Source organism: Zootoca vivipara, chromosome 14, assembly GCF_965207765.1.
Source record: "Zootoca vivipara chromosome 14, rZooViv2.hap1.1, whole genome shotgun sequence".
Lineage (NCBI taxonomy): Eukaryota > Metazoa > Chordata > Lepidosauria > Squamata > Lacertidae > Zootoca > Zootoca vivipara.
Window position 1 is genome coordinate 31,827,702 of NC_142597.1, and position 25,188 is coordinate 31,852,889.

Genomic DNA, 25,188 nt, shown 5'->3' on the forward strand with positions numbered 1-25,188 from the left:
AAATTCATGGAGGATAAGGCTCTTAATAGCTGTTAGTCCTCATTGCCATGCTCTGTTTCCTTGGCCAGAGTTATTAATGCTTCTGAATGCCAGTTGCTGGAAACCACAAGAGGGGAGAAAGCTCTTGTGCTTGGATCCTTCTTGGGGGGTTTCACCTTGGTGCATCTGGTTGGCACCTGTGAGAACAGGATGCTGGCCTGATCCATTGGCCTGATCCAGCAGGTCTCTCGTCTATCTGTATTTCATAGAATCATAGAATCATAGAGTTGGAAGAGACCACGAGGGCCATCCAGTCCAACCCCCTGCCAAGTAGGAAACACCATCAAAGCATTCCTGACAGATGGCTGTCAAGCCTCTGCTTAAAGACCTCCAAAGAAGGAGACTCCACCACACTCCTTGGCAGCAAATTCCACTGCCGAACAGCTCTTACTGTCAGGAAGTTCTTCCTAATGTTTAGGTGGAATCTTCTTTCTTGTAGTTTGAATCCATTGCTCCGTGTCCGCTTCTCTGGAGCAGCAGAAAACAACCTTTCAACCTCCTCTATATGACATCCTTTTATATATTTGAACATGGCTATCATATCACCCCTTAACCTTCTCTTCTCCAGGCTAAACATACCCAGCTCCCTAAGCCGTTCCTCATAAAGCATTGTTTCCAGGCCTTTGACCATTTTGGTTGCCCTCTTCTGGACACGTTCCAGCTTGTCAGTATCCTTCTTGAACTGTGGTGCCCAGAACTGGACACAGTACTCCAGGTGAGGTCTGACCAGAGCAGAATACAGTGGTACTATTACTTCCCTAGATCTAGATGCTATACTCCTAGAATACAGCCCAGAATTTGAGAAGCCAGAATATTTGAGAAGCCCAGTTCTCAGGCAGGGATATATGGGATATAAGGGACAAAGCGACCCTACAGGTAAGCTGTTCCCAAGGCCCCAAGGTTTCTAAGAGGAAAAAACCTCAGCTGAAGTGACCCCCTTTTTGCTTCTGTCCCTGCCCACCCTCTGTGCGACTGCTGAGGAGGATCTTCTCAGAGGCTGCAAAGGAAATGTTTGCCATTGAGAGAGAGAGAACTTTTGGGAGCCTTCATGCACTGAATCAAAGCTACATAGGGGGTGATTTATGGAACTGCTTAATTTATGTTAGAATTTGCAGCATAGCCCTTTTCAGATTAGTTAGGCAGCATATTAAATGCCTGTTATGGATGTATAATTGCAATAGCCGATGGGTAATAAATAAAGAAAAAACAGGGGGAGAAGGAACAAATGTCCTAGTACTAATAGCTTCTTTGCATCAAGAATGTGACCAGGCGGGCAGGGTGGTGTGTAACCCATGTGTATGAGCAGAGAGGCTCTGGGTGGCTTCCTGTTCCTTCTTTCACACACAGCGTAGACCTAGACTCATAGAATCAGAGTCAGAAGGGACCCCAAGGGTGACCTAGTCCAACTTGCAGCAATGCAGGAAGCACAGGTGAAGAATCCAAGACAGATGGCCATCCAACCTCTGTTGAAAAACCTCCAATGAAGGAGAGTCCACCACATTCCGAGGTAGGCAGTTCTACTGTCAAAAAAAGCTCTTAACTTTCAGAAAGTTCTTCCTAAGGTTTAGTCGTAATCTTCTTTCTTGCCGTTTGAATCCTCTGGTTTGGATCGTTCCTTCTGGAGGAGGAGAAAATAAGCTTGCTGGACCCCAGCACTCCCAGAGCCTACATGTCAAATGTGTGGGGTGTGAAACACATAGCAGTCAAGTACAACATTCCTAGAGTGAATATGAGGAGGGAAGTTTGGTCCAGCCAGTAGAAAACTTCCTGTTTCCTCCTGGGCTGGGACAAACTTCCTCTACATCTGACCAGAGATGGGTGTGACCTTACCTGTCCAGGTGACAAAAGGACCAGGAACAAAGCCCCCCCCCCCTCTCTCTCTCTCTCTCTCTCTCTTTCTCCATTCCTCGAAGAAGCAACAGCTCTTCAGATAGAGGTGCCCTGTTGGCTATCAGCCAACAAGGGACAAACTATCTCCTTATGGGATAGATTCCACGTGTATATACTTTTGTAACCTAAGTTGCCTTCAGGGATCCATCTGTGAAGTGAATGAATGTGAGTAAACCACTTCTCTACTTTTTACACAAGATTGTGTCGTGCCTATTCTTTTAATAAGGGGGAGAAAAGGGAATTACCAGGAATCTCTTATTGAGAAGCTCAAACGAGCTTACAGCATAGTTGCCAAGTCTCCCGTTTTCCCCGGGAAACCCCCGTTTTTCCAGCTGTCCCCAGCCGAAAAAACAGATTTTTTTTGTTTTCCCCCTGTTTATTCTGACGCGGCGGCCATTTTGGAACTGGGCGGAGCATGCTCAGAAGTGACTTTTGATGCTGCTCTGCCCAGTTCCAAAATGGCTGCAGCGCGACGTCTGGTGTGGCGGCCATTTTGGAACTGGGCACAGCAGCATCAAAAGTCACTCCTGAGCATGCTCCGCCCATAGCTGCCAAGTTTTCCCTTTTCTCGCGAGGAAGCCTATTCAGCATAAGGGAAAATCCCTTTAAAAAAGGGATAACTTGGCAGCTATGGCTCCGCCCAGTTCCAAAATGGCTGCCGTGCTACTTCCGGCATGCTAATTTTGGCAGGTATGGCTTACAGCAAGCTAACCACTATGCATTTAAAACTCTGCTAACTTATAGAACTTGCTAGCGCGAGTTAGGAAGGATATTATTAAACAATATACCCTCTCTTGCCTCCCTGAACATTCCCACAAAACGGGCCTTGCGAGGTGGAGAGCTTAAAACCACTTTTCACACTAGGTAACCCATGTGGACCTGGTGCAAAAAGAGGCTTTAAGCTCTCCACCTTGCTTGGATTTAACACGCACAATTTCAAGTAGCCTGCCTTCAACTGCCATATACAGTTGAAATTGTGAATGTCAGATGCGCATAAGATTTTTGGGGAATTATAGAGAAAGAACTACCTAAATTGTACAGCAATTTATTCATGTATGCGACTACAGCAGCAAGCAAGAATGTTACTTGCCCCAAAATGGAAAGAAACAGAAGTCCCAGAAAAGGAAGAATGGCTACAAAAACTTATGGAATATGCAGAAATGGCGAAACTTACCGGAAGAATAAGAAATCAAGATAACAAACTTTTTATAAAAGAATGGAAATGGTTTATTGACTATTTACATATAAATTGTAAACAGATAAGAACACTGGCGGGATTATTGTAACAACCTGCAGTTTCATAAGAGTATAAATTTAAAGATGACTAAATGAGCAAATTAGGTTGATTTGGATCTGCAGAAGATATTAAAAATAAATTTAAGGAACAGCAGAAGGAGGGGAAAGGAAGTCAAGTTTTGAAATGTCAAAATGATTGTAAAATTAATGAAATGTATAAAATTAGTGAAGTGTATAAACTTGAAAAGTATATATATTTTTAAAAATGCACATAAGATGTGATTGTGCTGTATGAGCAAATGAAACCCTTTATTCTAAAGACACCACTGTCTCTGTTGACATTCATTCCAAAGGAACCAAACGCTGGATAAGAGCAGGAACCCCCAGAGTATCTTGCTGCTTGGAGACTGGGGTGCAGAGCTGCCAAGTCTCCTGCTGAAATATGCGGGATCAGCAGTGGCGCGGCACCGGAGGTCGCTTTTACGCATGTCTGGACATGCGTAGAAGCAACTTCCAGTGCCGCTCTGCCCGATTTTCGGTGCCCAGGCATGGGCAGAGCGGCACCGGAAGTCGCGTCTACACATGTCCAGATATGCGTAGACGCGACTTCTGGTGCTGCGCTACCCATGTCTGGGCACCGGAAATCGGGCGGTGCCAGCACCCAAAATGGAGCCTCCCTGGCAGGTAGGAAATCCGGGAGATTTACAGGATTTCTTCCAATCCAGGCTGGCGGCGGGAAACGGTTTGAAATACGGGGGTTTCCCGCGAAAAACGGGAGACTTGGCAGCTATGCTAGGGTGGCATGTAACAGTGTGTGTGTGTGTGTGTGTGTGTGTGTGTGTGTGTGTGTGTAGAGGGAGTAATCTCTGTTGCTCTGCAAACAATAGCCCCATCAGAACAAGATGGCATTGACTTTAGCTGATTAAGCATTACATTAAACCCATTAAAATTTGCAGCCCTTGTTATATCGAGAGGGGCATACACATGAGCTGAGTGGACAGAGAGGAAAGTGAAGCGAAGCCAGGCTCCTCCTGTGTCAGAAGCTTCTGATTGGAAAATGTGAGCCGGTTTCTCCTCAATCACTCTGCAAATTGATGCTGTTAAATTGGCGTAACCCCTGTGTGCAGAAAACTCCTCCATTAGCTCCTGCTTGTCAGAAATCTGCCTGGAAGGGGGAGATATATTCTCTCCTCCCAAAAGCTGACTGACAACAGGCAACAGGCTAACATGATAACCGGAGCTTGACATTCTCTCCCTGGCAGAAGGCAGCCAAGTTGAGGATGCCGTCACCCACGGACGCCTGGGCACGGCTTCCTTCCTCCATCATTGTTGATTACCTCGGAACTTATCTAGAAAGAAAAGTTTTGATCCTGTAATAATTGTGATCCCACCCACCCACGCAGGGCTCTCCAAGATGCGCAGGCAGCAAAGACTGCATTGCAAGGCATCCACCGATTTCCAAAAGCTTGCACCTTCATCCATCACAACATCTTATGAATCTAATGCAGTACTAGCATAAGGACATAAGAAGAGCTTGTTGGCTCAGGCCAGTGGCCCACCTAGTCCGGCATCCTGTTCTCACAGTGGCCAATGGGAAACTTACAATCAGGACCCAAACTCAAGAGCTTTCTCCCCTCCTGTGGTTTCCTGCAACTGGTATTCAGAGACATTGCTGCCTCTGACTGTGAAGACAAAGCACAGCCATTGTGGCTGGTAGCCACTGATAGCCAACTACTCCACGATTTTCTCCAACCTTCATTGAAAGTCTTCTAGGTTGGTGCCTCTTGTGGGAGGGACTTCCGTAGTTTAACTAATATGCATGCAAAATAGAAAAAAAAGTCCTTCAGTAGCACCTTAAAGACCAACTAAGTTTTATTTTGGTATGAGCTTTCGTGTGCATGCACACTTCTTCAGATACACTAGAAACAGAAGTGTCAGACCCTTATATATATACAGAGGGTGGTGGGGGTGGGTGGGAATGGGTGATGGGCTGATGGGAGTGGTAAACCTGGGATGGCTGTTAACGACTGCTGATTACTGCAATTAGTCCTGGGGGGGGGGGGAAGCAAGGGCTGAGGCGCTAAAGAAAGCTTGATCATGCATAATGAGATAAGAATCCGATGTCTCTATTCATCCCAGGTGGCTCCATGGTTTTAAGCTTGGTAATGAGTTCCAATTCAGAAACTTCTCTTTCCAGTCTGTTCCTGAAATTTCTCTGTAATAAAACAGCTGCTTTGAGATCTTGTATAGAATGTCCTGGGAGATTGAAGTGTTGGTTTCTCTGTCTTATGGTTCCTGATGTCAGATTTATGTCCATTTATCCTTTGGCGTAGGGTTTGGCCTGTTTGTCCAATATAGAGAGCTGAAGGGCACTGTTTGCATTTGATGGCATACACAATGTTAGAAGATGAGCAATTAAATAGTTCTGAGATGGTATGTTGGATGTTGTTGGGGCCAGTAATGATGTTGTCCGGGTGTATGTGGCAGCAAAGTTGGCATCTGGGTTTATTGCAGGCTCTGGTACCAGTGTCCATGTTAAGTCTGGTGGTTGTATTATTGTGGGTGAGGAGTTGTTTAAGATTGGGTGGCTGTCTGTAGGCAATGAAAGGTCTTCCTCCCAGAGCATGCATTTCACAGAGGATGCATGCATTTCACAGAGGAGAGTTTTCATGGATTTTAATGCATTGATTTGCTTATCCTTACATGTATATCCCACCTTTCCTCTGGGGAGCTCAAGGTGGCCTACGTGGAGCTCACCTCTCTCATAATTAACATCACAACAACCTTGTTGGGCAGGGTAGCCAGAGAACTGGCAAGTGGCCTGGAGTTGCCTGGACCCATCCCAGTTCCATCCCACCCTGTTTCCCGGCCGATTTTTTAAGGGGAAACCATTAGAAATGTTCAGAAAAGGGCAACCTCATTCTAGCCTCCTAGATTCTAATCCAGCAAACTAAGAGTCGCACCATGGCCCTGGTGTAGTTTTAGGGATTTTTATTTTTATTTTGTATAAAATTAAATGGGGATTTGGAAGTTCCTGCTCATTGCAAAACATCTGGAGGATTTAGAGGAAAGTGTAAAAGGCGGGTAAGACCCCCAATACTGGCAAACCCTTGCTAGTTTTAAGCCTTACAAGCTATAGCAAGAAACTGAAATAGATCCCGACAGATGGCAGGAGGTAAAATTTTCTGGGACAGGGAATGTGTTGATCATAAAAACAAATATGCTTCCACGGGTCATTTTTCTATTTCTAACTCTTTCTTTGCAGGTGAACCCTTCAGTATTAGCCAAATGACGCCCCCCCCCCAAAAAAATCAGTTTAGGACTGCTCTGGAGCTTCCCCCACAAAAGAACTCATTCTTCACCAATGAATCGGATCAAACAGCAGTCCATGGAAAACCCAAATTGCTGTTTGTTGCGCTTCAGCTTTAAAGAGTGGGCTTTCGTGGGGAATGATCCGGGGTGGAAAAGAAACAGTGCTCAGACACAGACCCTGTGCTTGGAAAGCATGAGGCAAAAGGAAAGGGGTGGATAAGCCCTAAGCTAGTCCACACATTTAAAGCACCATGACAAACCCTCCACGTGTCTCTATTTTCCAGAGACAGTCCCAGATTTACAGAAGCTGTCCAAGTTTCTGATTTGATCTCGGAATGTCCCGCTTTCCCTTAGGACGTCCCTATTTTCATCGGAGAAATGTTGGAGGGCGTCCCTATTTTCATTCAACAACAACAACAACAATTTAATTATTTATACCTCCTTGACTAAGGGGGTCACATAACTCCATACCCTCCAACTTTTCTCCAATGAAAATAAGGACGTCCTAAGGAAGAGTAGGACATTTTGGGATCAAATCAGAAACCGGAACTCTCTCTGGAAAATAGGGACAGTCTGCATTCCTGGTCAACAGTCTGGCTGCAATTCTTTGAGCCAGTTGGCCTTTCTGAACACTTTTCAAAGGCAGCTTCATGTAGAGAGCATTACAGGAGTAGATGGGCCTTTGGCTTGATCCAGCAAGGCATCTTTTTTTTTTTTATTTTAAAAACCCTCCACATGTTAATTAAGCTGTGCTGTTAGGGATGGAATGAATTTCCATCACCCCGTTCCTTTATTTCCCCCTGGGTTTGCTCTGCCCTGAGATCCACTGCTCTTGAATTCAGACTCAATGAGAGAACTCCTAAAAAACGTTTTTTTGTAATTAGGGCACGCGCTCTTTGCCAGAGCAGGCTTCCTGTTCCTTCAGCTCATTTGAGTCTCTGTACAATCTCATGCATATGATTCCCTGCAGATAGCTTTCCTTATCACCCCCTCCCGCTCTGCCACTTTTTGCAGCATGTACCAATGTACACAAGCATCTATTGTTAACAGAAAGTAGGGGAGGGGTATAGGAAGGAACTGATAGCTGTGTCAACCTGAGCATATGTTGCTCCGCTACTAGAACATTTGGCGATGGGAAGAAAAGAACAGTGGAGAAATCTGAACGCATCAGTACTCTTCAGAAATGGGTAAGTAAGGGCACCAAAACCTCTGGAGAAATCTGTGCCACATTTACACCATACATAGAAACCTTAAAATATTGGTGACTTCCCTTCTTCTCTTTCCATGGTTCATTTTGCATAACATAAATCCCTGCATATTTTATATACTCAAAGCCATTCGGTATTCCATTACTGCATCCATCAAAACTTATTTACACTGTTGAATTCATCTTAATGAGGCTGTGTTTTATTGTTGTATTTAATCTTGTTTTTAAGCTGTATTTTAATCAATTGTTTTATGTCTGATGTTAGCTGCCCTGAGCCAGGTCTTGGCTGGGGAGGGTGGGGTATAAATAAAATATTATTATTATTATTACTATTATTACTACTACTGCCAACGTTTTCAAGTATACACAGTTTCTCCCCATAAAGAAATTTTAGAATGGAGCAAAATTAGACTTTCTTTCTTTTTAAAAAAATCGAGACTCCTTGCATGCCTCTCTGCTCCCCCTTTCTTCCAGCCCAGGGCAGCCCTGCGCTCTGCCTGCCACTCAGAGCCAGCCCATCATGCAGGATTGGACCTCAGCAGAGGCAGCCTCTCCTCCTCCTCCTCCTCCCCCCCCCACTTTACAGCAGCCACTATGAGTTGCCCAAGGGATGAGGCCGGCAGCAACAGCCACAGAGAGCCAACAGGGTGCTCCTTTGCAGCCACCTCTGCTGCTTCTGCTGCCTCTTGGGACAAATGCTGGCTCCTCCCCCTCCCTGAGCTCGGCACTGGCAGTGCCGGTGTTGTTATAGCCCCAAAGGGGGGAATTGTAAGAATTTTGAGGTCCTATATAAAAATTAAATGTTCATAACTGTATATATAAACCACATGTCTGAAAACAGTACAGGAAGACAGTCCTGGAACCATTTTGACTCTCCCAAACTGACCAAATGCTTCTCTGCAAGAAACCTCCTTATTGTCTCTCTCTGTGCTCACAAATCCTGCCTTAAGGGCACATTTAAGGTGTGAATAGGGTGAGCCTGTCCTGCCATAGCAGCCAAGTCTCCCGTTTTTCATGGGGAAACTCCCATATTTTAAACCATTTCCCGCTGGCAGCCCGGACTGAAAAAAATCCCGTAAATCCCCTGGATTTCCTACCTGCCAGGGAGGCTCTATTTTGGGTGCTGGCGCCGCCCGATTTCCGGTGCCCAGACATGGGTAGCACGGCACCGGAAGTCGCTTCTACGCATGTCCGGACATGTGTAGAAGCGGCTTCCGGTGCTACGCCACTACTGATCCCACATTTTTCAGTGGGAGTCTTGGCAGCTATGGTCCTGACTCAGGAACTAAGTATCCATTACAAAACGACTGGCCAGATTCCCCGGTCAAGTGAACATTAACAGACATGGGAAAAACAACGGACTCAGATTTATGGCCTGATGACTGGAGATCACTGGCTGCACTTAGATTCTGAATGTGGACTCAGATTTCTTTCATAGACCGCCCCTTTTTTGTGATGTATGATGTATGGGGAGGGGTTGTGGTCCTGGGCTACACCCTTTCTGTGATGTATTATGACGCTTCTGGGGGTGGCTCTGATTGGAGGCGGGAATTTTAAATTGTTTACATAAGGGCGGACAGGCTTTTGTTCTTTCTTCTTCTTTTGCTTTGTCCTGCCATGAGGGAAGACCCTGTTGCAACAGTCAATAAAGATCAAGCTTACTAGCTGCTTTGCTTCTTAATATTCTCTGGTTGGCTCTGTTATTTCCTCCTACCGATGGAGAACTCTGCAAGGGCTCCAGGACCGTCTTAACCTTATCGGGCGCCATGGTGCAGGGATCCCTCAGGCGCCCCCCACCCCACCCTCACATTTCCCTCCGGAGGGATGGAGACCCCATTTTCCAGAGGTGCCTCTCCCCCCCCCCCCGACGCTGCCATGCCGTGCCTTCTGCTTCTCGCCCTCTGTGGGCAGCACCAGCAGCGGCAACGCCAGACTTGTGCTCCCCCAGCAGTGCCAGGCACGGCAGGCCATTGGAGGGGGCGGCCTGACGGACGGGGACGCTGCCAGCTGTGCTCTGCCTGCTCTGCTGAAACGGCTGCATGGCACTGCCGTCCAGGGAGCCCTGGCTGCCGCACCGATGGGAGGCTCGTGGCCGGCTTCCCCACAACGGCGCCCGCAGCCCGAGAAGAGGCGGGCGAGGGTGGCGCTGCTGGCGGGGCACCGCAACTTGAGCCGGAGTGCAGGGAAAGGCTATCTGGCAGGCGCAGCGCAGCTGTCTGGCGGACGCAGCATGGTGACCCCTGGCGGCCCGGCGGCCTGGCGCATTGCGCCACCCAGCCTTGCCTTAGGGCCAGCCCTGAAGGGCTCTTATGTACCCCATAAGGGAATAAGGCCAGATTTTATTTATAACAGATGCCTGCCTCACAGTGTTGATGTGAGGACTGAATGAAGAGAGGGAGAACCATGTAAGTTGCCTTGAGCTCCTGGGAGGAAAGGAAGGGATATAAATAAAATTAATAATAATAAATAAGAACAATAATGCAGGGCAACCAAAGCAGTTTCTGCGTCAAACGCAGGCGTAAACCCCAGTTTACAATCCACGCAGAAAAATAAATTTGGCGGGGGAAATGAGACGTTTTTGTAACTCAGCCAAGCATTGCCTACATACAAACTTTGGCAAAATCACTAGCAACGAACAGATCATCTCCAGGCTGCATCTTCCGGAATTCTCCATCTCACATTTGATCACAGACCTCCATTCCTAGGTCCCTTTCTCCTGGCTCCATCCCTTCCTCTGCCACTAAAAATACTGCTCACTTCAAAAGCTTTGCAAACAGACCCACAAAGAGCTCCCCAGACTTCAAAAGCAATTTCTCTCCCTTTGTGCTCTGCGTTGCTAAGCCGCTGGGACAGCTTCTGAGGAAAGGACTTCGAAGGCTAGTTCCACCATTGGGAGAAAGATAAATGCACAGGAGAAAGTTCATACTGGCTTGGAGGTTTGTGGGGATGTCTTTTGGGAGTGCCTGTTTTCCTTCTTTCCTCCCCACTCCCCCACCCACCCCCCGTCCCCCAGCATTTTCGAGTGGCTTAGTGTCTCCATTCTGGGGGAGTTAGCTGAAGCCACCAGAGAGGAATGGCAGATGGCTATCGAGGGCTTGGGCTCAGTCACTGGAAAATTGAGGTTCTCGGGAACATGTTTTATTCATTGGATCGCCATCCCTATAGCTCAGCTTGAAACACCAGGAGCTTCTCAGGGCTGGGTGGCCCACAGCCTGGGAATAAGCTTCATTTGCTGTGTAAGAGGCATTCCTGCAGGAGAGTAAGACCGTCAGCCTTCAGAGAATTGGATAGCTCAGCTGGTTAGAGCGTGGCGCTGCTAATGCCAAGGTTGCAGGTCCTATTCCCCTATGAGTCACAGGGCAGTCTTGAGCAGGTCGGGGGCCTGGCGCTGAGGGGTGGAGATCGCTCTGGCGCCACCAGGGCTCTACCTAGAGCCGGCCCTGATGAGGCAATTGCATATTTCTGAATTGCAGGGGTTTGGACTAGATCATGGGTAGGCAAACTAAGGCCCGGGGGCCGGATCCGGCTCAATTGCCTTCTAAATCCGGCCCGCAGACGGTCCAGTAATCAGCATGTTTTTACTTGAGTAGAATCTGTGCTTTTATTTAAAATGCATCTCTGGGTTATTTGTGGAGCATAGGAATTCGTTCACCCCCCCCCCCAAACAATGTAGTCCAGCCCCCCACGAGATCTGAGGGACAGTGGACCGGCCACCTGCTGAAAAAATTTGCTGACCCCTGGACTAGATGATCCTCAGGGTCCCTTCCAACTCTACCATTCCAAGCTAGCAGGACCAGTGGTCAAGGATGATGGGAACTGTAGTCCAAAAACAGCTGGAGACCCAAGTTTGTTTCAATGATCTAGTTCAATCGCATGCAATGCAGGAAGTCTTTTCTTTTCCAGGCTAAACATACCCAGGTCCCTCAACCCTTCCCAATAAGACTTGCGATCCTTTTACAGTGGGAAATAATTGATCACTTTGGCTTTTTACGTCCAGCAACTGAGTTGTGACTATTTCCAGTATTCTCTTGGTACCTGCCATTTTAGCCACTCTGTAGCCCTCAGCATCAGGATCTGACATATGAAGACTTTTCAGCAACAGTCTGAATCTGGCGTGCATCCGTCAGCTTTTGACAATGTTTGACAACTGACAGGCAGTGATGGTTGATCATCTGACAACAGACAGACAGCAGCAATCAGGGTAAGGCGTTTGACTTCCCATGGAATTTGGGACGTCTGTTGGTTAATATTATCCATGCATGTAGGCAATGAAAAGAGGTGGCCGGGACAGATGAATCTTGCACTTTATGGATTCCCCCCAAACTCCAAAGCTATCATGGGCCAGGTGTCACAAATAATTTAATAAGAGGGGCCAGATTAAAATTCCAAGAGATAAAGTGGATAGAGAAATTTTTTTCCTCCCTCTCTCATAACATTAGAATGCATGGACATCCCATGAAGTGAATGTGGGAAGATTCAGGACAGATAAAAGAAAGTCATTCTTCACACAGAGCAGAGTTAAACTATGGAACTCCCTCCCACAGGAGGCAGTGACGGCCACCAACCTAGATGGCTTTAAAAGGATGAGTCAAATTCATGGAGGAGAAGGCTATACAATGCAATGCTTCTGAATACCAGTTGCTGGAAGCCACAGAATGCTCTTATGCGCAAATCCTGCTTGTGGGTTTGCGTACACACGTGCTAAATCCTGTCTGTGGTGCCTACCCGCTTCCCCAATAAAGAGTCAAGAGTCAAGAGTATGGGTTAAAATTGGCCACAACTTTATTGAACTTCAGAAGTGGGAAACTTGGCCCAGGCCTTGGCAGGTAACCCTCTCAGCCCGTCTGGCTGAGGATATGCAGGCTGATGAGGCCAGTGATAGGGGACTGTAAAGCGCAAACTTACACAGCATGCCCTTCCACTAACACCATCCGGGAGATTGACCTACGAGCCGCCGCTCTACGGCCAGGGACTCCCGATTTTAGCCCTTTTAACTGGGCCCCCTGCAACGCTGCCTGATTGCATCCCCCCCCCCCAAGTTGAAGCTAGACAAAAGGAAACCTTGCCAAGGCCTAAAACCGCCACCCGAGTCCCCTAAGGGCCTCGCTGCCAAGTCCCACGACCTAGTGACCATGACCCGTACTCTGACGTCAGACCCTGATGTCTAGCCAGTCCCTGCCGCAAGTCATTTAGCCAGAGGTCCTTCCCAGGCGGTGTCAGATGCACCCCATCAGCCCTGAAAATGCCAGCCGCATCTGCCCTAATGGCGGGGTGTGGGATAGAGAATCCCCCAATTTGTTGCATGGTGTGTTTATTCTTTGCACCGCATAGTTAATGCGAGAAGGATTGGGAACCCCCCCCCCCAGCACAGGCGCGGGATTAGATTGGACCAGCCTCTTGCCATTGTTGGGTACAAGGTGTGCAGCCTCTCTATATCCGCCCTTGCCGCCTTTTGAGGCCTGATCCTGCAGGCTCTTCTTATCAGGGCCGTCTTAAGCATATCTGGCGCCCTGGCGCCATGGTGCGAAGATCCCTCCGGTGCCCCCCTCCCCATTTCCCAGCGCGGCTGTCTGGTGGGTGCAGCCAGGGACGTCTTAAGCCCATCCAGCGCCCTGGCGCTAGGTCCCTCCAGCGCCCCCCTCTAGAGCCTCTCCAAGGGCCCGGGAGTGCCAAGCGGACCACGGCAGCAGCGGGAGGCCACCTCCGAGGACTCCACGCTGCGCCTCCTTCTCATTTCCCCAGTGCTGGGTTCCGCTCAGTCAAGCTTCGCCACCAGCGCGCGCACCGCGGGACCAGCAAAAGCTGCTTGGGCGCTGTGCGCGCGCTGGTGGCAAAGCTCGACTGAGCGGAACCCAGCACTGGGGAAACGAGAAGGCGGCGCAGCACGGAGTCCTCGGAGAAGGAGCGCAGTCTTGGCCAGATCGCCGGAACCCTGCGCTCACTTGGCGCCCTTCCGGCGCCCGGCGCCGTGGTTCTCCGCGCCACTAGCCTCTATGGCTAGGATGGGCCTGGGTGTAGCGTGGCTGCCGCAGGCTCAGCAGCACAGCGCCCCCCCTGGCGGCCCCGCGCCCTGGCGCCTTGCGCCACCCAGCCTTGCCTTAGAGCTGGCCCTGCTTCTTATATAATCATATAAGTATAGAGGTGAAAGGAACTCTGGGGATCATCTAGTCCAGGGGTCAGCAACCTTTTCCAGCCATGGGCCGGTCTACCATCCCTCAGAACATTTTTTGGGGGGGAAATGAACAAATTCCTGTGCCCCACAAATAACTCGGAGATGCATTTTAAATAAATGGACACATTCTACTCATGTAAAAACACACTGTCCATGGGCCGGATTGAGAAGGCGATTGGGCTGCATCCGGCCCATGGGCCTTAGGATGCCTACCCCATATCTAGTCTAACTCCTTGCAATGTAGGAATATGCGGCAGTCCCATATGGGGATCAAACCTGCAACCTTGGCCTCATCAGCACCACACTCTAACCAACTGAGCTATCCTTACGTATGAGATGTCTCAGCTCCTGCCTCCTCTCAGTAGCTCAACCCCAGAGGAGTGAAGATGGCATCAGGTCACCATTGAGTGAGACATTCCCCATGAGGGGCGACAGGCTTGCCACTGCCATCATGTCAATGTTTCTAGGCCACACAAAACACACAGGAACCCTGCTCTTTTGCCACCACCAGCGGCACAGAGATCAACTGTCCTGGCCAGGGCTGGGAAATATTTCAGGAGGCCAAGAGAGTGGTGCTTGAGAGCATCAGGAGGGAGAAATAAATTTATTTATTTATTGCATTTTTTTTCTTTTATTTTAAATACGCACAGAAGACTATTCATGGAGCAAAAAAGATGCATTTGTTAGATAACTATGCCGAGTAGCTCTGGGTTATCTTAAAAGACCTGCTCACCTTTTATATGGTGCTGTGTTGGAAATCACATCCTGTCACCTGCCCTATTTTTGGAGAGAGCTGAAGGCCTGCTAGAGGATGTGAGTGACAAAATCATCACCTTTTGGGGGGAAGCAAATGGCTCCCATTAATTATCCGCACAGCGGAAACCTTTCTACTGTGTGGCCATTTCTAAGTGCTCTCCGATGAGATTAAGTGCAGGTAATTAATCTTAGGGGCTTAGATAACGGGAGTGCTCGGGTGGCGGAAACGGGCCATTTGTTAGGGTTAGGGAGCCAGAACCGAGGTGAAGAGTCAGCAGGAATTAACTGCCAGTTACATAGAAGTGTAGAGACCCAGAAGATTCCAGGTTCAATCCCCAGCATCTCCGGGTGGGAGAGACACCTGCCTGAAATATTGGAGAGCCACTGCCAATCAGTACAGGCAATACTGAGCTGATGGGCAACCTTTTGAGCTTGGTGTGTCAAAATTCGCCAACTCAGGTGGTGTGTCACTTCGAGAAAAAACACCATAATTTCGCGATATTTATAGTTTAAATAACAAAAATGTATAATTGTAGTATATAACCTGTAATTAATAAACGCAAAACTAATTATTTAACTAAACCAAGCCAAAAACCCCTTATTTATCATAACGTGCCCAGAGTTGTTGAGCTTTTTGGGGGGAGCTGCTAACCAAAGTTTTGGAGGTTTTTTTGGGGGTGCAAAAGTTGCTTTGCTTTTTTGGGGGGGGAATGCCCCAAAGCTGCTGCGCTTTTTTTGGGGGGGGGAGAGAACAGAAATAAATGACGAATAATACCTTCGCTGGAACTAACACGCAGCACCGACATAGTCTGCCAAAGCGCCAAAAAACCCAGCACAGAATGGGTTAAAAAAGAACGCTGTTACACCCAATCATCATATGCCAAAGCACCAGAAAAACAGCACAGAAAGGGTTAAAAACCAATCTCTGGCTACCAGCAACAACAACAACAAAAAAGGATCCGGGTTTTCACAGCATAGACAAGCTGTAGTGTGAGGAAGAGTGGGAGAACAAATGGGGGGGGGGACAACAACAACAACAGCATGAATGGGGGCCGATGGGACGCGTGCCAGCAGTGAGGGCTCTGCGTGTCATGTCTGACACACGTGTCATAGGTTCGCCATCACTGAGCTAGATGGACTAATAGTTTGACTCAGCTTCATTTGCTCATGTGTGTTTGTAAATAGATTGTTTAAAATATATGCTATTGCATTTTAAGGGCTGTAGCTCAGTGGTTAGAGGTTTTTAAGCAAAGGTTGGATGGCCATCTGCCATGGATGCTTTAGTTGAGATTCCTGCATTGCAGGGGGTTGGACTAGAATGATCCTCAGGGATCCCTTCCAACTCTACAATTTTATATTCAATGAGACTGAGCAGGATGGGTCAATGGGACAATTCAGTGTAAGACAACCTTTTTTAAAAAAATGAATGTAGAATCAAATTGACGTAGGTGAACATTCTGGTTGAAAAAGTGGGGCTGGACATGTGCACCCTGATAGAAGTCTGGAATGCATGCAATGGGTGCCACATTTTGAGAAGGACATCTGCTCATGGGAGCACACCTGGAAGAAGGCAAGCAAGTTGACAAGCTGTGCTCCACCAGTTGTCTCCATTCCACCAGGTTTACATGGTGGCAACTATATCAGGACTGCCCTCTAAGACTGCGAAGAGTTGGTGATAGCCATAGGTCACCAGTAGGTCATCTGCTTTGAATGCAGAAGGTACCAGACTCAATCCCCGACTTCTCTGGCCATGGCTGGGAAAGACTCCATGTCTAAAACCTTGGAGAGCTGCTGCCAGTCAGTGTAGACAACGCTGAACTGGACGGACCAACGATCTGACTCAGGACAAGGCTGTGTTCTCTGTGTTACTATGTAGGATTGTTTCCAATGATATTTATGGAACCGAATGCCCAGATGTCCCCTCCGTGAGATGGTCACCTCGGGCTAAGCTATGAGGAGATGGGAAGCGTCTGTTTTTCTCCATCCTCTCCACCGGCAAAGCGTTCTTCCGACTCATCCGCTATTAATAGGCCTTTTTCCATTTTTGATTCCTGCAACGTAACTAAGTGAATGCGCTGACATGTTGAAGAGGGGAGTCTTTTATTACCAGCTACTTATATCATTAAGGCAATACCCTCCCTTGCAATCACACAGCGATGGATTCATATTTTAAGAAGCTTGAATGTTCCTTCCCTGTCATTTACTCCTGCCTCTGTTTCGCGGAGATGGCAGGCCCAGATTCGGAAGAGCAATCACACCCTCTTCGCCTCTTTCTGCTCTGACGTTGATTTATGTTCAGCCGGCGATGGCTGCACCCAATTACCTTTGCTTTGCTTTCGTTAATGCCAGAGACACGATACCAAAATAATACAAACCTCTTTATTCTTAATGAAATATTATCCTTTGGCACGATGGGAGAATATTCATTGCTTTGCTTGTTGTGGAGTGCATCTTTCCATGGGAAGCTGCTGATTGCTGCCCAAGCTAGGGGTGGAGGGGTGGAGCCATCTATTTCCAGTGTGTGATGGGCTCTGTATCATTAAAGCACTTCTCCCATCCCTGCAAATAATCCCTAGAAATGTAGTTTGTTAAGGGTGCTGGCAGGGCCGTCCCTAGGCCTGGGCTGGGTGGCGCAAGGCGCCAGGGTGCCTGGCCATCAGGGGCGCGGAAGGGGCGCCAAACACTGGTGTCTGCCTCTGCGCGCCTCTGCTGTTGAGCGGCTTCAGGCAGCTCTCTGGAGGCGCATGGGGAGCGTGAGCCTGGGGCCGCCTTTGTCGCGCCTCTGTCTCAGCTGTTGAGCGGCTTCAGGCTGCTCTCCAGAGGTGCGCGGGGAGCGTTGGCCTGGGGCCACCTGAACAGCTGAGAGGCGCAGCACGTCGGCCCCAGGCTCGCGATCCCCACGCGCCTCCGGAGCTTCGCGCGGGGAGCAGGAGCCTGCGTCCGCCTCCTCCGCGCCTCTCAGTTTTTGAGCGGCTTCAGGCCGCTCTCCGGAGGCGCGCAGGGAGCGTGAGCCTGGGGCTGCCTCCTCCGCGCCTCTCAGCTCCCCGCGCGCCCCTCCTGCCCGCCTCACTCATGGGGGGCGCCAGAGGGATCTTGGCACAAGGGCGCCAGATATGGTTAAGACGGCCCTGGGTACTGGGAGTTGTAGCTCTGCTGGGGGACAAACCACGGTTCCCAGAAGGTGTTTTACAGGTAAGGTGTATAGGAAGCTTTGCCACTGAATTACAATCTCTCAATGGAGTCAATTTAGCTTGGTATTTACACTGATTAGGAGAGTCTCTCTAGAGCTTCAGACAAGAGAGTTTTCCCCAGCCCTGCTTAGAGATGCCGGGGAGTGAACTTGCAACCTTCTGCATTCAAAGCAGATGCCCTACCACTGAGCTACACACCTTCATTACATTCAGTCAAGCCACTGGCTCACCTTGCTCAGTATTGTCTACACTGACTGTGAGCAGCTCCCCAGGTTTCTAGGTAGGAACTCTTCCCCACCCTGCCTGGAGATACCGGGGAATAGAATAATAGAATCATAGAGCTGGAAGAGAGCACAAGGGCCATCCAGTCCAACCCCCTGCCAAGCAGGAAACACCATCAAAGCATTCTTGACATATGGCTGTCAAGCCTCCGCTTAAAGACCTCCAAAGAAGGAGACTCCACCACACTCCTTGGCAGCAAATTCCACTGTCGAACAACTCTTACTGTCAGGAAGTTCTTCCTAATGTTTAGGTGGAATCTTCTTTCTTGTAGTTTGAATCCATTGCTCCGTGTCCGCTTCTCTGGAGCAGCAGAAAACAACCTTTCTCCCTCCTCCATATGACATCCTTTCATATATTTGAACATGGCTATCATATCACCCCTTAACCTTTTCTTCTCCAGGGTAAACATACCCAGCTCCCTAAGCCGTTCCTCATAAGGCATCGTTTCCAGGCCTTTGACCATTTTGGTTGCCCTCCTCTGGACATGTTCCAGCTTTTCAGTAACCTTCTTGAACTGTGGTGCCCAGAACTGGACACAGTACTCCAGGTGAGGTCTGACCAGAGCAGAATACAGTGGTACTATTACTTCCCTTGATCTAGATGCTATACTCCTATTGATGCAGCCCAGAATTGCATCGGCTTTTTAGCTGCTGCATCACACTGTTGACTCACGTCAAGTTTGTGGTCTACCAAGACCTGGGACCTTCTGCATGCAAACCAGATGCTCAAACCACTGAGCTATGGCTACAACCAACTGCTCCTGGTCTTAGGTGGAATCTAGACACATATAAAAAAACATGAAAATGCTTTTTAAAAAAACATTTTGAGAAACATATTGAATTTGCCATAGCTCACCATCACCATCTAGTTTATAATGTGCTTTGCAACACACTCAAAACATTTGATTTGCAGCTGTATAGCTGAGTCCTTAGAGGATAACACTGATATAGTTGCTGCAACAGAAACCTGGTGGAATGGAGAGAACTAGTGGGAGGCATGTGTTTATTTCCCCCCACTCATCCTGTGCAGGGATCCCACTGCAGAAATAGTAATGGGTTTTTGACAACTCATGATCTCAGAAAACCTCCAACTAGAATACAAACATGTGTGGACATTCCCCTGCCCATGCTGTAATTCCTTTCTCTCTGCAATGCTTCCAAGCACCGGGAAGCCCGGGGGTGGGGGGTAGCCCCCTCCACAGCATTCCAGCTTCTGAAATATGGAGAATGCCCACTCCGTGTCTGTTCCCAAGTGACCCCAAGCCCCCACAAACATCAGGAACTGAAGCTGGATGTTGGAAGGTTCAGGACAGATAAAAGGAAGTTCTTCATGCTGTGCAGAGTTAAACTATGGAACTCCCTCCCACATGATGCTGCAATGACCACCAACGTGGGGGGGGGGGGAGTTCCAAAAAGGACTGGACAAATTCTGTCGCAGTTCGAGGCAGCGATGCTTCTGAATACCAGTTGCGTACCCTCCAAAATTTCTCCCATGGAAATAGGGACATCCTGTTCAATGATAACATCATCATCATCATCATTTATACCCTGCCCATCTGACTGGGTTGCCCCAGCCACTCTAGGAAGCTTCAAACATTTAAAAAAAACATAATTAGACATTCAAAAAGCTTCTCTATAGAGGGCTGCCTTCAGAAGTCTTCTAAAGGTTGTACCTTGGAAGTCAAACGGAATCCGTTCCGGAAGTCCGTTCGATTTCCAAAGGGTTCGGAAACCAAAGTGTGGCTTCTGATTGGCTGCAAGAAGCTCCAATCAGAAGCCGTGGAACCCCTGTCGGACATTCGGGTTATACTCACTTTGGGTATGCCGCGTTCGGGAGCCAAAATGCCTGAGTACCAAGGCGTTCGGGATCCAAGGTACGACTGTATCTCCTTAGCTCAGGGTCACATAACTCCATACCTTCCAACATTTCTCTGATGAAATAGAGACGTCCTAAGGAAAAGCGGGACATTCCGGGATCAAATCATCAACTTGGAAGGCTTCTGTCCCTGAGAAATAGGGCACTTGGAGGGTCTGCACTTGCTGGAAACTGCTGGAAGGCAGTTCTTGAGTTTCAGGCCTGCTAGAGGGTCTCCCTTTAGGGCATCTGGTCAGCCACTGTGAGAACAGGATGCTGGGCCAGGTGGGCCATTAGCCTGATCCATCAAGCTTTTCTTATGTTCTTATGTTGGGATTCAGGAGGGAGTGGCATGTCAGATTCAAGACCACATACCTCAGCAGTTTCCACTTTAGAAATTAAGCCTATTTCATCGGGATGTCTCTCTGGAGGAAAACATTATGTCGAAGCCAGCTCCACTAAGCTTGAGATGTAGCGAGGAACATATGGCAAATCTACTCCTCGGATGCTCAGTCCTCTTCAGCAATTAATTAATTAATGTGCTCTGCTCGTTCATGGCTCTCCTTCCCTCATTAAGCCCCGCTCCCAGCCTCCCTGCAGGATTGTCGTCTTTCCAAGATACACCTGGCCTCTGTCCCATCCTGGTGACCTCACCATCCACAAAACATAATCACATGGCCGCAGGAGCCCTAGATAGAAGGCTCACCAGCCAATCACAGCTCAGGATGCCCGGTGGGCCAGCCTCCTCTATCCCTCTGCCCCTCCTCCCCGGAGTTACTTTGATGGTTCCATTTGGCTGATGAACAGGAGTGCTTCCCTATTAGAAGTTTGATGGATGGTCCCAATTATAGATCCCCTCCCCCCCCCAGCCTTGATTTAATGTAATGTTTTATTAATGGCAACAATTGGAAGAAAGCAAACAGCTCATTCCGAGCACGCCGGCCCAGTTCTGGAGGTTTCTCCGTTTAAGATTCACACCGAGTGCTCAATGTCAAGGAATTAAGGGTGGAAACGCAACCCAAGAACAATTCATTGAACAGGGAAATAGCCCATTAGGAGCCTCTTGACAAAATTAACAGAAGCATGACAAAGTTCCCCCACCCCTCCCAGCCTGGAAGGGGAAGGCTTCCAAGTGAATGCTAAGTCCTCGCCTCCCAACCTATGGGATATTGCAAAACTTCTAGTTTCAAGCCATTTGGAAAATTCAGCTACCTTCCAGGACCTGGTGTTTAAGCAATCAATATCCACCATTCATTTCAAGCACTATGCTACCCTTGGGGTGTAATGAGATCAAACCGCAAGTCTTTGTAGAGGGGACATGACAGGAGCATGTGAGCCACTGTTTCTGTGTTGCCGAATCCACAGGGACAGAGTCGTTTTTCCGCTGGAATCTTTTGAAATCTGCCCTCGAGTAGGGCGGAGGGCAGCACATCCAATCTGGCTAGTGTAAAACCACGTCAACAATACCCCAGCCCCAGAGGCTGTTCAGCAGCCTCAATTGTTGTAGCTGGAGTCAGTCAGTCAGTCGGGGCACTGTCCTCACAGGTCAGACAGGGAGCCAGTCTTCCAGGAGTCACGGCCAAGATGGTCTCTGGCCTCATATCACCTCTCAATCGCCTCCAAGCTAGATCTACCCAACTCCCACACCAGGGTGGAGGGACATCTGTGGCACTCCCCGATGTTCCTGGGCTCCAGCTCCCTTCATCTCTGAGCGTTGGCCATACACGCCAACACCTAAGCAGTTTTGTTCCCCCCTCCTTTGCTTTGTTAGATCCCTTCAATGTTCAGAGGGCATTTGGCTCTGCCTCCTGGCTCCTTGTGACATCACACTTGCAACGGGCCCCTTCAATCATCTTGTGAAGATGGCGCCTCCTGCATTGGCTGCATGTTGGGGATGATGGGAGCAGGGCTCCAGTCCAGTACAACGAAATTAAATCTTCCCAGTGCTCTGTTCTCCCCCCTCCCTCCCCTCCCCTTGCCTCGCCCCCACCACATAACCTTCCTATGAACCAGGCAGGGGTGCTTTCGACAATGCATGCCGAAAAGATGTAATGCAAAGCAATACCTGCCCTGCAAAATAATTGAAAACAAATTGAAATTGATTTCAGTTGATCTGCTCATTTGCCACCCCCCTCCCCAAATTCATTTCCCCCTCCCTTTATAGTCATTTACAGTATAAAAAATGAATGAAACAAATGGGGCTCATTTGCTTCCCCCCCCATTTGTCTTTTAAATGGACACAAATCCCTATTTGAGACTAGGATGGTTGATCCATGCATCGGTTTCTTCCACCGCAGCCTCTGGCCAATCTTAAATGAAGAAAATATTGCAACAACAACAACAAAAAAAACCTTTTGCAAGCAGTTCCTAAACTTTTTGGGGCTGCCACCCCCTTGGTTCCATGAACCCAACCCCATTGCCCCCTGCCCTAGGCTATAAAAGGCATTATTTAAAATCGTGGTTTGAACAACCCATTAAAGAAGATAATAACACAATAAAATTAAATTTTAGTTTGATTAATTCAGCAAAACTGCTTAACTTGATCCAGTGATACCGGCTTTTCAAAGTTTGATAGTCAAGTGTCCCCCTACCGCCCCCCTGGCCTCTTACCCCCTGCCTAGGTAATCCCACCACCCCATCTTCCTGGGGGCTCTATGACCCACTTTGGGAACAATTGCTTTCCACTTTCCGTGCTTCCTCTCCAGTTGCGTATCCCATTAAGTTGGGGGAACTCAAAGCAACACTCGGAATACTCCAGTGTTTCGATAACTTTAGATGACTCTTCTGCATATGGATGACTCAACACACAATTCTCCATGGGCAGACTGGACTAGCCTGCCCAAAGATCTTTTGAACTGACCCTCTTATTATAAGGTATGTCTGTCTCAACCTACATGTGTATCCAGAAGTCACTCATCTTCCTGCACTCACTGCCAAGAGGTTTAGGATCTTTTGCTAGATTTGTAAATTGTGTTTGTTATGAGCATGGCCCCTGCAGAGGGGGTGAGGTGGGTATACTTGCCCCATGCCTTGGAGGGCTAAGCTGGCTGGGGATCCCTGCCAGGGGCCTGCTGGACTTACCCTGTCATGTCAGTAATAATAATAATTTATTATTTATACCCCGCCCATCTGGCTGGGTTTCCCCAGCCACTCTGGGCGGCTTCTAACAGAAAAATGAAATAAAATAATCTATTAAACATTAAAAGCCTCCTTAAATAGGGCTGCCTTCAGATGTCTTCTAAAAATCTGGTAGCTGTTTTTCTCTTTGACATCTGGTGGGAGGGCGTTCCATAGGGCGGGCACCACCACCAAGAAGGCCTTCTGTCTAGTTCCCTGCAACTTGGCTCCTCGCAACGAGGGAATCGCCAGAAGGCCCTCGGTACTGGACCTCAGTGTCCGGGCAGGGACTTAATGGGCATCTGGTTGGCCTCCGTGAGAAGAGGATGTTGGACTAGATGGGCCATTGGCCTGATCCAGCAGGCTCTTTGGTTCCTATGTTCTTTAGACCTTGTTTCAGTGGGTCTTCTTAGAGTATGTCTAACATTGGACATCACTCTGTATAAACTGGAAGTCAAAACTGAAACAATCAATTCTCCAAAGCTTATATATTTCTTATTATCACCACTGGCTTTGATGGGGCACTGAAGCCACATTTTTGAACAGTGCATTAATAGAACTGATCTCTGTTAGAATGAGAAGGAAGCCCAAGAAGGGACTAAGTCATAAGAAAAATTAGCAGAAGATGGGGAGATGAAAGGATTCTTTTTTCCCCTCAGAGAAAGCAGAATGTTAGACTTGCCTACAGCGGAAGTGAAATTGACTTTCACTCTCCGTTGAGATATCAGATTTCAGAATCCTAACTCAGTTTGGATTTCAAAGCAGCAAAATTTGAGGAAAAATTCTTGGGGGCCTCTTAACTTAAATCTAAATACAATGTATTAATTTTTCCACAGGGGAGAGAATGCCCAAATCAAATAGTACGAGTCATAGAGTACAGTTAGACACGGGAGTTTAGGATTCACAACCATTTCTTCTTCTTCTTCTTCTTCTTCTTCTTCTTCTTCTTCTTCTTCTTCTTCTTCTTCTTCTTCTTCTTCTTCTTCTTCTTCTTCTTCCATTTTTAAAAAAGCAGTCAGGGGTGATCTGGACCACAATGGGGTGTTGAAGAAAATGGGAACAGCTGCTGAGGGAAGGAAAGTGCCAAACAGTGGGGCAGAAGGAGACCATATAGTTAGGTATGTTTAGCTAGAGAAAAGAAAACCGAAAGTTGATAGTTATTTCCAAGTATCTGAAGGACTGTCACGTGGAAGATGAAGTAAGCTTGTTTTCTGCTGTTCCAAGAGACCAAAAACCAATGGATACAAATGACAGGGAGTGTCTGACTAAACATTAGAAAGAACTTTCAGTTGGTGAGAACTGTTTGACAGTGGAATGGATGACCTTGGAAGGTGGTGGATTCTCCTTCATGAGAAATGTCAGGGTTGGCGTGACCTTTAAAGCCCTAAACGACCTCAGCCCAGTATACCTGAAGGAGTGTCTCCACCCCCATTGTTCAGCCTGGACACTGAGGTCCAGCTCCGAGGGCCTTTTGGCGGTTCCCTCACTTGTGAAGTGAGGTTACAGGGAACCAGGCAGAGGGCCTTCTCAGTAGTGCCACCCGCCCTGTGGAATGCCCTCCCATCAGATGTCAAGGAAATAAAAAACTATCTGACTTTTAGAAAACATCTGAAGGCAGCCCTGTTTAGGGAAGTTTGTAATGTTTGATGTTTCATCATGTTTTTAATATTCTCTTGGGAGCGACCCAGCACTAGTGGCTGGGGAGGCCCGGCCAGATGGGCGGGGTATAAGTAATAATAATAATAATAATAATAATAATAATAATAATAATAATAATACCAAGGCCTTGGGGTCCAATTCTACAACTCTGTGAGGCAGCAGTGGAAGGGAGAGAGTGAAGGGGGCACCATTTTATGGCTCACCTCAGGCAGCAAAATGACATAGGCTGGCCAGTTGCCTAAAGCAGTGTTTCCCAACCAGTGTGCCTCCAGATGTTTTGGGACTACAACTCCCATCATTCCTGACCACTGGTCTTGCTAGCTAGGGATGATGGGAGTTGTAGTCCCAAAACATCTGGAGGCACACTGGTTGGGAAACACTGGCCTAAAGCACCCCGGATAAAGAGAGCCAGTCTTGGGTGGCAGAGATAAGTCATCACCAAAAAGCAATTTTGGGCAGTGTCTGTGTGATAA

The 25,188-nt window shown here is 48.1% G+C and overlaps 1 protein-coding gene across 1 annotated transcript in view; it reads left to right on the forward strand.

Moving 5' to 3' along the window:
* The window catches only part of LOC148683560 (uncharacterized), a 97,887-nt gene that overhangs the window by 41,237 nt on the left and 31,462 nt on the right, over positions 1 to 25,188 (forward strand). Inside the window, exon 2 of the mRNA XM_088658201.1 lies at positions 9,596 to 9,917. Coding sequence (XP_088514327.1) covers positions 9,596 to 9,917 — 322 coding nt within the window. The remainder of the gene's footprint in view (positions 1 to 9,595; positions 9,918 to 25,188) is intronic.